The following is a 15,462-nucleotide window of genomic DNA, read 5'->3' as shown; positions in this document are numbered from 1 at the left end:
GTGGCTCTGTGAGGAGAAAGAAGTTCGCTGTTGCTGACTCCTTTTCTTACTCTGGGACCAACTAGAGACATGTATGTTATAAAGTAGAAAGAGAGTAAAGCAAATAACCAAGAGATACTTGTGTAACTGAAGGATGCGTTTTTGTTCCTGTTTCCTACCCACCCTGTGCGTGAGGTGCTTGCTGGTATTTTTGGTGTATTCCTTTTCTGCTGTTTATCATGTCAGATAAGGGTAAGTCTGCCAGTGTCAAAGTTTGTCTGTTCAAAATGTTCTGCTAAACTTCCTGTGGGACAGACAGACCGGGATGCGCTCTGTGCACAGTGTGTAGCCGGGGTTTGGGACAACCCCTGTACGCTCCGCCGCGGGTTCCACTCTGTCTACTTCAGAAAAGGGGGGTACTAACCCAGTTTCAACGGTTAATATGGGGGCGACACCCAAGGTTTTTTCCCAGTCCCCTCAGGCTGTCCAAGGGGAGCCGGCTTGGTCTTCTTCCTTGGGGGGGAAGACCAAGGGGAGCCGGCTTGGTCTTCTTCCTTGGGGAGAAGATTAGACCGTTTAAATTGCTTCCTGGATTCCTCTGTATAAACAGGGTGTTGTGTCTGCCAAATCTTTGTCTGCTCTCCGTTATATGTTCGGGCCTTTCGAGTTTAGCCACATCCCAAAATGATGTCACACATCCCTGAGCTACTGTATTGTGAGTGAATTGCCTCCAGTTAGATTGTCTGGAACAAGAAAAAGGCATTCTGGGAAAGAGAAGATAGTTAGTGGACCATCTCCTGAATGGTGAACTCTGCGAATAGACTAGGACCATTATAGAAACTAGATAAGGTCCTATAGCAAAGCACATTTGGATACATTCATCCCTTGAACATGAGGGGCAAATAAAAAATTATATAATGGTCCCCTTAACGTGAAAGCTACCCTAAAAACGCCACACATGTGAAATCTAACCGAAGCATGCCACCATATTAATGCAGAGTATTGTAAACTGTGACATGCCACCTTTTTTATGATTATCGGAACAGCACAACTTTATACGCTGCATAGATAACATAATGGCAGCTCCCAGTCAGCAAAGCCTGAGCTTTTATAATTTATTTTTAGGACACTCAAAGTCGTTGTAAAAAATGCATCTCTTTTTTAAATTAATAAATAGAATTGCTTTTTAAAACACATCATTTTATTTATAAGTTGAATTCCGCTGTATCTTTAAAGATCTTGAGACTTTGGTATTTGTGAATGTCATCCTTAGCTTCTTTATATAAAACAACTTGTGTTTTAAATATACCAAGTACATGGTCTGATTTGTAACATTGCTACCACTGAATCCTGTTACACTTATATTTCTCCTTTTAACATATCCGTGTCTTAGACATGCACTATGATGTTATTTCAGCTAAATGCTATTTCTTTTTGCAGGTCGGATTTTATTGAAATCAGTCGATGTAAACGCAGAACAGGATTCTAATGTATATGTGATGCAAACTGATGGAAATAAGACCACTTCTATTTATTCTAAACGAAAACGTGTTTCTCACTCAGATTCTGAGATTAATGTTCTCCCCTCAGTTTCAACCAGCAACCAGAAACACGGAGATTCTCCAACAGTATCTGGTTGTGGGCAGCCAAAAATGTCAAAGTGAGTATACGGGCTATATATTTGTACATACATATGCACAATATACTCAGATCCCTATCAAATGTTCCTGCTTTATACATATATACTGTGTATACACCTGAAAAAATATAGGTTAATATTGGCTCCAGGGCGTATAACAGAATGCAGGTGATCTTGTTCAATTGACGAAGGGAAGGGTTAGTTTCCAGGATGTTGACTACCTTCTCTTCAAGAGATACTTTGGAGTTCCACCAAGATGTTGCCCTAATGCTTTACAGGCTTGAGAGGAACCTCTGCTGACACATCATGCAGATTGAAATCCGGGGAAAATGAGGGAGAATAGTACCCATCCTGCTGATACCAGCCATGCAAAGGCAGTGGAACTTCTTGCAGAGGAGTGTGAAGAATGTGGTGTGAATACCCAAACTTTCTATAGGATTGTTAGAACAGCTGCCTACTCACACTTCAGAGGCTCCCATCGCTTACGTCTGTTTGCCCAACAATCTGGGGCCAAACATCCCCACAGACTGTCTTCCATGAAGCTTTGAAAGCACGTTGCCACTCTTTCAAAAGGTGCTCATCCTATATGACACAGAATTAGATCAGTTGGCGGACTTCCTTAGACACAACATCAGGGTGCAACGGCAGTATTACCTCCTTCCAGAAGGTACCTTCCAACTTGCCAAGATCCGCAAACTTTTAATGACTGTGGAGAATGGCAGCCGGGATGAATTCAAGGACAAGAATTTAGAGGAGATGGACACTTTCACGTCAGAAGGGAGATGGTGCAGGGACCTGACAACACAGGACCAGTGCTCCGCCAATGCTACACAGTTCGGTGTAGCATCCAGTTTCATTATGCAAAAGCAAATTGTCTTCTCTGTTTTTTGCAGATTCGTAATGGACCGTTCTGCTTCCTTTCAGGTTGTAAAGAAGTGTGGAGATAAACCCAGGACAGATATGACATCCAAGCTGTGTAGAAGCACATAATAAATTTTATCCAAAGATTTGTTTTTGAGACGATACACAGTGGATGACCATGACTGTGTCCTCCATGGCTAGGTGTCGGTGTATGCGGGCGTGTGGATGCCCTCAGACTGCAGAAATACATGAAACTTTCCCCACCATGCAGTCTGTGTCATTACTGTGCGCACAGTCAAACTGTCACCAGAGTTACCAATTAAGACTTGCAAACCGCTTCTACACATAGGTACATGATTGTCCTGTTGACAGGAAAAGGGTGTCCCTATGTGTGCAATAAAAACAAGTATGTCTATGTGTGTATATATATATATATATATATATATATATATATATATATATATATAATCTCTATCTATATAAAATATACACACACACATTTCCGACTCGTGTTAAAGGAAAGAAAACAAACATCAACTTAAGTGAGGCTCTTACCCATGTCTGAATTTTTTTAAAATGAAATCGTCACATGTAAGAAGCAGCAATGGAAAACTCTGGACTTTCACTTTATACCAGAGCTTTCACTATTTCATTAATTATATCTAAAGAGCAGCAATTACGAAGACTGAATGATAGGCTTGTTAATATTCCATTCCCACAATCCCAGATTACAGTGAGATTTTTAGCCACTTTAAAACTGCAATGTAGATTCTTCTACTCAGTAATATATTCGTTTTCATACACAAGCAAATTAATTCATGCTGTTTAGAATATATTTTCATTAACACAACATAGTCTCGAACACAAGTATTAACACTACTAGCGGCTGCAATATTATTGCTTATGTTCAACCCCAAGTACTAATGGTTTTATAGATTTGTTATTTTAATAGTACAGATGTATTTTCTATTTTCTTTTGTTTTCTCTTTTTCTCGCTCTCGTTCAATGTAAACTCTAGTCTCATCTGTATAGATCATAGCGAGCTTCACAGTAATAGCAAAATAGTATATAGACAAACAAAGCCAAGTATTTCACCTATCAGTTATCCTAAGTGGATAAATGTAAATGGATATAGCAGTAAATTTTGACATAGAGAATAAAAAATCAACTTCATTTTGACTGAGGTACGTTATACTTCTTGTTTATAATGCATCTTGGTCAGAATTAAGTGGGATTTTTTGGTCTTCTCTAAAAAAAAAATAAAAAAATTCAATGACTTATCGGTTTACATAGAATTGTCTGGTGAGCGTACAACTATTACATTATGCATGGGTATATATGTATGCATTTGTATCCATAATTGGCCTCCTGTCTGTTTATTTCAGACAGTTAGTACTGAATCTTCCTACCTTGTAATTGTTACCAAACCTGAGTAGATATCCTGGGGAACTCCAGATTTCATGATGGGAATTCCAACTCCTATCACTTCAAAATAAGAGACAGGTACAGTCAGAGTACAGTGTAATAGACGCAATGTGGTCCACCCAGAATATCAACTATGCCATCTAGGTTTTTGGGAATATGTAGCTCTGTACTGTGCTGCAAGGTATATGAAGGTCTTCATTGTAAATGTTTCCACATGACTAGAGGGATATAAATAGTTAATGCCTTTTGTTTTAGTCCCATATATTTTTTTTATGTCCTTACTAATGGCTGTACTCTTAAATCACCCAGTGAATTTACACTGACAGCTCTGTTCTCCCAGGTGTCAGCGGCTGCTATCTAAGGTGGTCAAACTCCTCTACTTGTCTGTTTGATAAATGCACCATGCTTATGTCAGGATGGTGTAGGAGTGGGCTGGTTTGTGCCAGAGAAGTGGTTGATCAGTGAAAGCTGCATAAGCACTCCATTGTGATCAGCCCACCACAATACATTGGGCACTAGTTTGGCTTTATCACTGAAAGACCAGAATGCTGTGTGACGATCACAGTGTGCCCCTAGTCTATCCTGCACTGGCAGAACTGTCATGCTTCTGATCATCTGTCATTACTCTATTTTCTTAAAAATGGGGAAAGGCCTTTATGTAGAAGTACTTATCCATAAGCTGGATTCTAGCTAACTATGCTTTGTACACTTTTTAAAAGCCCCTGACCAACAAAATGTAAATATCATCGCTGTTATTTTTATTGTTTTTTTAAAATAATCCCTATTGTTTCTTGTACATTGGAAACAGAAACGATCCAAAGTGTGCTAATAAATACTCTTGGATGTGCATAATACTAATTCTAAAATGTAATTATAAATGTTTTTTTTCACATAACGTTGACATTAATATTCCTTATTTTGCTGTATAGGAAATCCGTATGCAGTTCCAGAGGCAAATTAGACTTCACATCTATTAGAAGACCTAAAACCAAGACCTCCATGCTGCAGAAACGCAGAAGGCAACTCATGGAAGAGGTGACGTTCAGAGATTACCGGACTGTACCGTGCTAAGATTAGAATTGGTTCTGTATAAGAGAACACCTATTAACATTCACACATTTATGTTTGAGACTTCAGACTTTTCTAAGTAAATTCTGGTCTTGTGGAACTTAGCAGATACAGCCTGACCAGGTGCAGGATTGATGGCTTGTAGAAAAATACAGAAACTGGTTCCAATCAAACCTATTCCGTAACCTGCAATTAACAAACATATCCAAGTACCGTTGGCCAGTAGTCAGTATAGTAAGTGGTGGTTTGTTCAAGTTCAGAAATATATTTTTTACTTAAGATAGTTACCCACTAGTGTATGGGGATGAACCATATTGTTTCCATTGACTCCATACCCACTTATGCTTGTACCTGAGGTTGGCATAAAACCAAAATCAATTTGTCTGACAGAAGGACTGAAAATTATTGTCTACTATGCTTATAATGTGAATTGTGGAGGGGAATAGCCTGAGGGACAGTTATGGCACTTAAGGACCAGAATCTGTGTGTGCTCATTCTACACCTATATAGTGAGCTGTGGATTTACAGGCTTCCAGTGTCTTGTTGCTCTGAGGGGGGAGGAGGGGCAGCTTGGCAGAGAGCGGCTCAGACCGACCTGAGCATCTCTCATGTTAGACGCACTAATTTCCTCTCCCAACAGGATGTGGAAAATGCTATTTACATTGTCTGTTTTCTAATACGGCAATTTAAAAATCCGCATTGGGTTTGGAAGCCTGGTGAAATACTTGTTGCTTCACCAGGAAATATAAAGGATGGATATATTGGTATAAGAGATGCACTACAGGTATCCTGCACCGTTTCCAATAGTATATCTTATATAGAGGTGATGTGGTGCTAACTGCCATGTGAAGTAAGGCCATGCGCACTGTCATTTATATTTCCATCCTTGCATACAAATGGTTGATCTTTATGGGGCTGGAGGGGAGAGATGACAAGACATGATCTATTCCCCCCTCTCTACCCCAACAATTGCTTCTGTATGTACCCATGTGCACAGTCAGTCCAGGAAAGCATCCATTTCCATTTATTGACATAACATGTAGCCCCATGTCCTAATAGGCCTGCGGTGCATGGCTGATATGGTTCTATTATTGCCGTTTCTTACCTCAGTTACTCCCACCTTAAAGATTGCTTTGTACTTTGTGTACAGTACAAGAAGAGCATTAAAAAAAACCTTTCAAAACTGAAAGGTGTTCCTTGGCCCCATCACTGCAAAGGATACACATTTCATAGTGCTATGTTTGGGGAGACCTGGCTTATTAAAGCTTTACATTTGTGTGTTTGCAACTTAGATAATTATGGAAAAGGATCATGTATCTTTATTTTGCTCATTTTGTGGGCAGGGAAGGGGGGGGGGGTCCCTGTATAATGCCAAAAAAACACAAACAATATAAATGTTACTTGGGTACACTTAAAAAAAAAAAAAAAGTTATGTTTGATATAAAGACATAGATTTAAATATGGTTTTCATTTGCTTTACCTAAGACAGCATTTATAGTATACCCATTATGTGGGCTGAAGCAATATTCATAGCTGTATAGTCTAAAAATTTGCAAATGTCTATCGGAGGACATAATGATTTTTGAATGATAATCTGTTGTGTTTAACCCCAGGGAGCAGTCACGCTGCAGCACAGTTCAGATGACGATCTTTCCACACCACCTGCTTCTCCTAAACTGTTGCACTTCAATGAACCAGGTGATCAAATACATATATTTATGTTAAAAATGAAATTTATGCTGCAAATTCTGTACCCATCCCAGGATGCTGGTTTATAAGCAAATGTAATATGCCACATCTTATCCATAACATTTATCTTGCATACATTATTAGCCACCCTGTCTATTCTCCCCTACAAATTATTACTATGGTGATCTGAGGATTGTTTGGCCATAGAAACACAATCCATGAAGCTAGCTCGGTAGTGGGTGTTGCAACAGAGGCCAGACAATTTTTACGTGCTACATGCTTCAGCACTCAGCAGCTCCGTTCTGTGAATATTGTGATCAAACCTCAGCTGAGCTGTTGGTGCTCCTAGACATTTCAAGTATTATGCAGAGTTCCAAGTAACGCTGGAGCAGTGTTGGCTAACCTGTGACACTCCGGATGTTGTGAAACTACAAGTCCCAGCATGCTTTACCAATATATAGCAGCTTATTGCTGGAAGGGTATGCTGGGACTTGTAGTTTCACAACACCTGGAGTGTCACAGGTTAGCCAGCACTGTGCTAGAGTATACCCATAAAGAAGCCAAACAGGCCTATTATTTGTGCTCTTAGAGGACTTTCATTGGAGTCTGTAGCTGACCTTTTATGTTACTCTATTGAACAAGCAGCATGTTGTTCCTCAATCAGATAAATATATATTGTCTACCATATATATCATTTGAACAGAATATTTTTCTATGAATGGTTAGTAAAACACAGTCATAGTAGGAATATCTGTGTGCTATTTATATAGTAAATGTAAAACCCTCTTTCCTATAATTAAGGTGATAAACAGAATGATGGTAAGAGGGACAGGAGAGTACACACAGCTGAAAGAGACACTGTACAGACAGATGAGGCTGGTTATGTATCCGATGAGAGCAGCTCATCTATACGGCTTGGTGTGTCCCATCTACAACAGTCTACTTGTAGAGAGAAAAAGGTCCCTCTGGATTCAAGCCTTGAAGAGAACGAGAATACCTGCATCTTAGATGCTTCAAAGGAAGGGAACGTTGGTCGATTTTTGAATGTGAGTATAGAATTGAATAAATTGTGTAATTATTGTTAATTATTATTATTAATTATTTAATTTTAGATAACTTTTATTAACTGAGAAAAAAACCTTTAGTACACACCTAAGTCATCATAGAATACACTCTGAAAAAGAAAACCAAACAAGAATCAAAATGATTATCATCTTTTGCCACTACACTGGGTTAAATCATGGTATAGTTTAATAAATTGATCTAATGTATTCTCATTACATTTTAAACGAACCAATGTCCGAGATTTGTCAACTGCAAAATATCTTCATGTTGTACATTGTTATTTTATTTATTTTATAGCTCTGTTAATATATAAATGTGTTAGTGTTATGTTGGGTCACTGTTTCTATAAACTTGTTACAATGTTATTGGTACAATATAATTTTTAAGACTTTTCATAGTCACTAATTTCCCATGTCTTTTCCCCTATATAAAACAGCATAGCTGTTCCCCAAACCTGTTGGTACAGCAAGTGTTTGTCGAAACTCATTGCAAAAGCTTCCCATGGGTGGCATTTTTCACCAAAAGGTTTGTACCACACATTATCCTCTTACTTTAATATTTTCTCTGCAGAGATATTTACATGATTGCATGATATCGGGAAGGTACTTGCATAGTAATAGCCAGGATTTATTGCAAGTAAAATATTGCATAGCTGAACAATTGTCCTCATTAATATGTAAATTGTCAACAAGATATGTTGATTTAAGGCAGAGGACTACAAGGTGACTCTCCTTCTATATCTGGATCTTTGTTTCTTTATATATATATATATATATATATATATTAAAAAAACAAGATACAACAATTGGCGCTTGTAACAAATCACCAATAATCCAGTATAAAGTCTATGTTCTTTTCAGTAGACACTTCCCATGTGCAGGCGGCTGCCAATCCTCTTTACCAAGCGGTGTAGCATGGAAATAACCTATAAAAGAAAAATGGAGGAGGAGGCGCACAATAGTGTAGTATATTGATATAATGTTGGGATCACACAAGAACCCACAGTAGAACCGGAAACACCAGTGGAGAGGAAACCAGGAAACGAAAACTGTCATATAACATCCAATATAAGATGTAGAATACAAGTTACAGCTTATTCTCAAACAGAGTCACAGTGAGTGAACTCGCAAAATTTCCATATATTAAACACCCAGGACACACTTATGCAGATGTATGCGTACCAGATAGCAATACTTTTAAGCTTTGTGTACGTAGATATCCTTCATCTGATCATAAACGGGTCACACGACTGGATGCATAACTGTCAGCCTGTTTCCCTTGGTTCTCACTCTCTGCATGCACTTATATACACACACTCATTTCTAGCTTTCTAATAGTTGTGTGGTGAAATCACTTCTTGATTATTTAAGAATATTGGAAGTCACCATGGAATTCTGTGATCATATTTCAGATCAAGGTACTCCAATGTGACTTTTGATATTCTTACTGTTTTGTTGTAAGGAGGTACATTATTCCTTGTAAAACACAAGTATGAGGTGACCCAGGTGTGTATGGAATTTGTGCATTCAAGGAGTACTTTCGTAATGAGTCCTATATTACAAGTGACATACTTACACTTCAATGAAGATTTACCATTAAGTCCCTATAAAATAGGCCTGTACTGTGCAATATGTGTATTTTCCTGCAGAGGTCACCAGAGGAGGAAGGACCAATTAAGAAATGAGGCTGATCACACTTCAAAAGCAAAATACATATATGGCTGAGAAATATAACAAGTGAAAACAACAACAAGGGGTTTATACATCTATGTTCTTAAGAATCCTGTGTAAATATTGTTACTTCCAGAAGTACTTCAGGCAGTGGCCTCCTAAGGGTCCTTTCTCCCTTCCCTATATGAAGGGACATGTCTCTTACCTCTACGTATGTAGGTATTACCCAGTATTGTTTTATTACGGTTTGTTCCCAATTGTAAAGCGCTACGGAATCTGCTGGCGCTATATAAATAAATCATGATGATGATGACCTGTCCCCTTTGGGACATCCCCAGAGTGGTGTGTCCACTAGATAGCAGAAGATGAAAAAGGCAGTTATTGACTTGCTGTCGAATCTTTTTTTTCTGAAGCCAGTGGGGACAGACCACCTACCCAGAATGCTGCTTATGTACTTATGTATGTATGTATGTATGTATGTATGTAGCTATACCAGGTGGACTGCTATTAAGCAAGTAGCGTCACATCATTGGGGTCATGTATAAAAATGCTGGATTGCTTTGTCTGCCTATAATTATGGATAGTATGACTGCAAGAAGAGACCTCTGACTTTGAAATAAATTTTTGGGGTACATTGACAGGAGCTTCAGTGACCAAGACAACTCAGTTTTTTAATGTCTTGCAAGCAACAGTGTCTAAGGTGATTTCAGCAAGGGACAACAGTGGGCAGAAGCATATTCTCTAGAATCGTGTTATCTATGCAGTTATGGAAATGCACATTTATTCAGGGAACATGTGCAGATCAACTGACTGCAATTTCAACCTGTGGTGAGAGCAACTAGTTTAATTGAAAATCATCAGACAAGAACTCCATCGAGCAGTATATCATAAATTTCAGTGCATAAACCATTCATGCCTACTGGTAGTCCATGTTTGCAGATTCAGTGGTTCAAAGAGCATAGGCAATAGAATACTGTAGTTGACAAACTAATGAGTGCACATGTGGCTTCACCCTAAAGAACCCTACAGCCTGGTGTGCTAGTTTCCAACAGTGGAGGGTCCTGGTGGTTCTGTAATGTTGCGGGGAGCATTTTCCTGCCATGGTTTGTGTGCAATCGTTCTGTAAGAGGGCAAGGTCAGTGCTATTCGTTCCTAAATGATAAGCATGACATATACCATTCGAGCATTTATGGGATATTTTGGAACATTGCTTGAGACCGTGTTTTCTACCACCATCAACCAGGCATTAGTTGAGTGACTTACTTGAGGAAGTATAATGCTCAGAGCCGGATTAAGGGAAGGGAGTCCCCTAGGCTAAGGGTACTGTGAGGGCCCCCCCATGAAGCCCCCCAGCCGTGAGGCCAAACCCCCCGTGAATGTACCTCCTTCCGTTGTTCCACTCCCTGTAGCACTTACGCGGCGCGCAGTAATCTCCTTACTGAGAATATCTCATGTGACCGAGACTAGTCTCACTCTCACCAGATCTCCTCAGTAAGGAGATTACTGCCTGCTTTCTTAAGTGCTACAGTGACAGCAGGCAGCTAACAGCGTAACATTTGCTGTTAGTTGCCTGCCATTTTCCTTAACAGGTGACAGCAGGGCCGTCTTTCCCATTGGGCACAATGGGCAGGTGCCCGGGGGCCCTGCAGCCCAGGGGGGCCCGTCGGAGGCAGTACAAAAAAAAAAAAACCTTAAAAAAAAAAAAGAAGAAAATACTTACCTTGCTCTCAGCTGGCGATCCGGCTCCCTCCCTGGTCTCCTCCTCCGTACGGCGCTCGCAGTGCATGTCGGGCGTGATGACCGACATCCATTGCAGAGCGCGACAATGGATTTTTTTTTAAGGTTTTTTTTTTTTTGTGCTGCCTCCGACAGGGCCCCCCTGCAGGGCCTATATATATATATATATATATATATAATGTGTGTGTGTGTATATAGGGGCCCCGGTGCACTGCTTTGCCCGGGGGCCCTGGGTGACAGTCGGGGGCGGGGACGGCCCCAACCCGATGAATGCCAGCGGGCCCCCCAGATGCCCAAGGCCCCTGGTCTGTAGCCCCTTTAGCCCTATTGTTAGTCCGGCTCTGATAATGCTGCATCCCTCCTGCACAGCTCCAGACATTGATGCCATGGTGCATATAGGTTGTACTGACCGCATATGGTTGTCGAGCATTCTACTAAGTGACATATTGTATTGATGTTTGCATTTTTTTTGTCCACTACCTGTATGTTAACTAGATGTACTGGGAGGGCTTAAGTTAGCATATAAGGTAGTTTTATTCCTGGAGTGCCTTTTCCTGTTCATGGATCGTAAGCCAAGAGTGAGATCTGTGTATCCCGCTTGGTTTTGGAGATAATGATTTAAAAGGGAATTATTAATGCAAACACAAGGATAATACTCACTCAAAAATACTGATGGTCACGTAGCGTGAGAGGTTTTAATGAAACTGAATGGTCTCTGATTGCTGTATCTAATCCATACACAGGTTTAGAAATCCACAGGTTAGTTATCCGTGATCCATGTTTTGTGAGATATTAATGTGTGTTAAATGGGCAATCTACAGTGGTGTGAGGACAACACATTTGACAACGTAAAATGTTATGTGGGAGACTGTTTGATTTGATGGTGTATGTATATGTGTGTGTGTGAGTGTATGTATATATGTGTGTGAGTGTAATATATGTGTGTGAGTGTATGTATATATGTGTGTGAGTGTGAGTGTATGTATATATATGTGTGTGTGTGTGTATATATGTATGTGTGTGTGTGTGTGTATGTATGTATGTATGTATGTGTGTGTGTGTGTATATATATATATATATATATATATATATATAATCTCTCTATCTATCTATATCTATAATATAAATGTCTAGTGGCGTGTGTTAGTCTGTCTGTGTGTGTAAAAAATAAAACCAAGCTGCAGCGCCACCTGCTGGGCGGAGTTATACACTGACCTACTAAATTCTTAGTGTGTGTGGAAAAAAAAAATTCGGAAAGAGCTGAAATTTGGTATACTAAGATGTGTTTAATTTGTTGATTTAATTTAATTGTTAAAATTGTTTATAAAGATTTAAAAAAAAATATATATATATATATATATATATTTCTTGAAGGAGAAGTGACAGTTGGGAGTGGTTGGTGGTTGCCGGGGGTGACAGTGGGGAGTGGTTGGTGGTTGCCGGGGTTGACAGTGGGGAGTGGTTGGTGGTTGCCGGGGGTGACAGTGGGGAGTGGTTGGTGGTTGAGGCCTGGGCTATGGCCCAAATGCATGACAAGAACCTTTTTAACACCTTAAGTAGCTTGATTTGACTAGAATGCATGATACTCATGCACGGGTTAACTTGTGTGTGTGTGTGTGTGTGTGTATATATATATATATATATATATATATATATATATATATATATATATATATATATATATATATATATATATATATATATATATATATATATATATATATATATATATATATTCATTCACATGTAAAACACATTATAGTATGGTAAAATGGCTGGGTGAATTTCCACATTTGAGCCTTCACAACATTTTTGAAAGTGTACATGAAGACGGATACACAATTGTTGTCTAGTTCATATGGAAAAATGAATTATAAAATATTACATAGAGCGTATTTTAAACCAAAATTTAAGTTTATTATTGGTAGTGCATCAAACACTCACTGTTATAAATGTCAACAAACAGATGCAGATATAATATATTGTTTATGGTCCTGTTCTACAATAAGGGTTTTTTGGAATGCTGTTTTTATTATAAGTATTCTTAAAAGTAAGTTCACGATAAATAGAGAGTGGGTGTTTTAGAATACACAAGATATGAATCAATGGCTAAAAGGGGTAAAAAGGAAATTGTTAATGATATCAGATACCCCTAATATAAAGTTAATGACTAATCAAATATATTTTTTTATTTTTCATATGTATTGGGTGGAAACTGTTTCTAATAAAGAAAAATTGCCAGAAATGTTTTTTGAAACATGGGGTCCTTCCATTCATACCCTTAAGTCTTCCTTTCAGCTTACCTCTTAATATAATCAGGACGACTGCCTTTTAATATTTATAAGGTAGTATAAGTTAGATTAAGTAGAAGAGAAAATATGGAGAAAAGTGGGATAGGTCACATTATTTGGATATTGGGAATATTAAGATTGTAAAACGTGATATAGAAAAGGTGGTTGTTGTATATATTGTTACAGTTTAAAGGTTTGTAGATTTTATATATTGTTACAGTTTAAAGGTTTGTAGATTTTGTTGTTCTTAATATTTATCTCCCTCCTGTATTATAATTTCAATAAAACATTTTTAAAAAAATGTTATGTGAGGTGTTTGCAGGAAATACTGATATAGTGGTGCTAGAAATGTTGTGAACCCTTTTAGAATTTTCTGAATTTCTACATAAATGTGTTCAGATCTTCATCTACTTAATAAAGATATATAAAGATAACACAAAAAATCAAATAACACATAGAAGGCTATACTTTTTAATTCAGTTATTGATCCAATATGACATTTGTTTGTTGGAAAATGTATATGTACCTGTGCTTTCAGTAACTAGTGTGACCCCCCCTTGAGCATCAGTGACATCAAACATTTACAGCAATTGTTGTTCAGTCCTGCACATTGACTTGGATGAATTGTGGCCCATTCATCCTTACAGAGCTGCTTCAACTCTTGGATGTTGGTTGGCTTTCTTACACGACCACCCCACTTTATGCCCTGAACAACATTTCAATTGGATTAATGCCATTCCAAAATACAGCATTTCTTCTGCTTCAGCAATTTTATTTGTAGACTGATTTGTGTGTTTAGGATCTCTTCAAACATAATGTATCTGATGTTATCTCAAAAATTCTATTTTAATCTTTTGTTGACAGAACATGTTTCCAGTAGTCTTCTCACTCATCCAAGTAGTCTTTAGCAAATTTTAAACAGACAGCTATGTTCTTCTTTGAGAGTATTGGCTTGCTAGCCTCCCATGTACACTATTCTTGATCAGTAGACTCATGAACATTGTCATTAGCCAGTGTAAGAGAGATCCTTTGACATTAATTACCCTGTGGTTCTTCGTGATATTATATTCCTTGCTCTTAGAGTGGTTTTTGTTGGATGACCACTCCTGTGGATAGTAAGAATAGTGTTGATTTTTTTTTCCTTTTGTACACTAGCTGCCTGACAATGGAAGCCCAAAGTCTTTAGAAATTATTTTGTAACCTTTTCCGGCCTGATGAGCATCAACAACTCTTTCTGTGGTCCTCAGTCAGAAACCTCATTTAATTGATTCAAAGTCACAAACCTTTGTGGTGAAGACCAATCTTTGGTAGTCTATGATTCTATTCTATATTCTATAAGTCTATGTTTTTTGTTTCTTAAATAGGTCTGTGCCACCCAAACTCACACTCCTGAGTCACATTATCCCCTTAACTGAACAGATAATCCTAGAGATTTACATATTTTTTTCTGAAAGAAAAAACGAAATGTAATATTTGATCATTTTGATCAATAAACGAATGAAAAAGGTATATCCTTCTGTGTGGTGTTTGATTTATTAAGTTTCCTTTATCTATTTGTATGACTTGGATGAATATCTGAACACATTTAAGGTTACATTTATGCAGAAATTCCCAAAAATGTAAAGTGTTTAAACGCTCTAACACCACTGTGGGGTTTTCATACAAAATAGTTCTGCTGTATCATGCCAGCTATAGCAGAAAAATATTCTTCTCAGACCGAAAATGCTGTTGGCCATCTTATGTGAAAATATTAGACGTATATCAAGGCAAATTTGTTGAATGAATATTGCACCCATTAGGCTTGGTTCTGTGGGGCTATGCATGCTCTAAAGTAGTTGTGAGTTTAAAACATGCATTGTTCCACAGAACAATGTAGAACATTGTTAAAGTAATTATACATTTCTGCTAATGTATCATCATAGCCATAAATTGTATGAGTAATCAACATAGTGTTATGCAAGTTTTGTCGCTATCCAATAACGATTGTCGAATCTCGATTTGTGTTTCCAACGCACAAAGATTTATTATCCAAAAGTAG

At 38.2% G+C, this 15,462-nt stretch overlaps 1 protein-coding gene across 2 annotated transcripts in view; it reads left to right on the top strand.

The window, feature by feature from the left end:
- Positions 1–15,462, top strand: part of SETDB2 (SET domain bifurcated histone lysine methyltransferase 2) — a 35,446-nt gene that overhangs the window by 16,586 nt on the left and 3,398 nt on the right. For both annotated transcript variants that reach the window (XM_075199096.1, XM_075199095.1), the window contains 5 exons: positions 1,420–1,639; positions 4,834–4,939; positions 6,586–6,670; positions 7,463–7,707; positions 8,163–8,251. In XM_075199096.1, coding sequence (XP_075055197.1) covers positions 1,420–1,639; positions 4,834–4,939; positions 6,586–6,670; positions 7,463–7,707; positions 8,163–8,251 — 745 coding nt within the window. The remainder of the gene's footprint in view (positions 1–1,419; positions 1,640–4,833; positions 4,940–6,585; positions 6,671–7,462; positions 7,708–8,162; positions 8,252–15,462) is intronic.

Source organism: Mixophyes fleayi, chromosome 2 (assembly GCF_038048845.1).
Source record: "Mixophyes fleayi isolate aMixFle1 chromosome 2, aMixFle1.hap1, whole genome shotgun sequence".
NCBI classification, from domain to species: Eukaryota; Metazoa; Chordata; class Amphibia; order Anura; family Limnodynastidae; genus Mixophyes; species Mixophyes fleayi.
The sequence above is the reverse complement of the archived record's forward strand: the minus strand, read 5'-3'. Positions and strand labels throughout refer to the sequence as shown.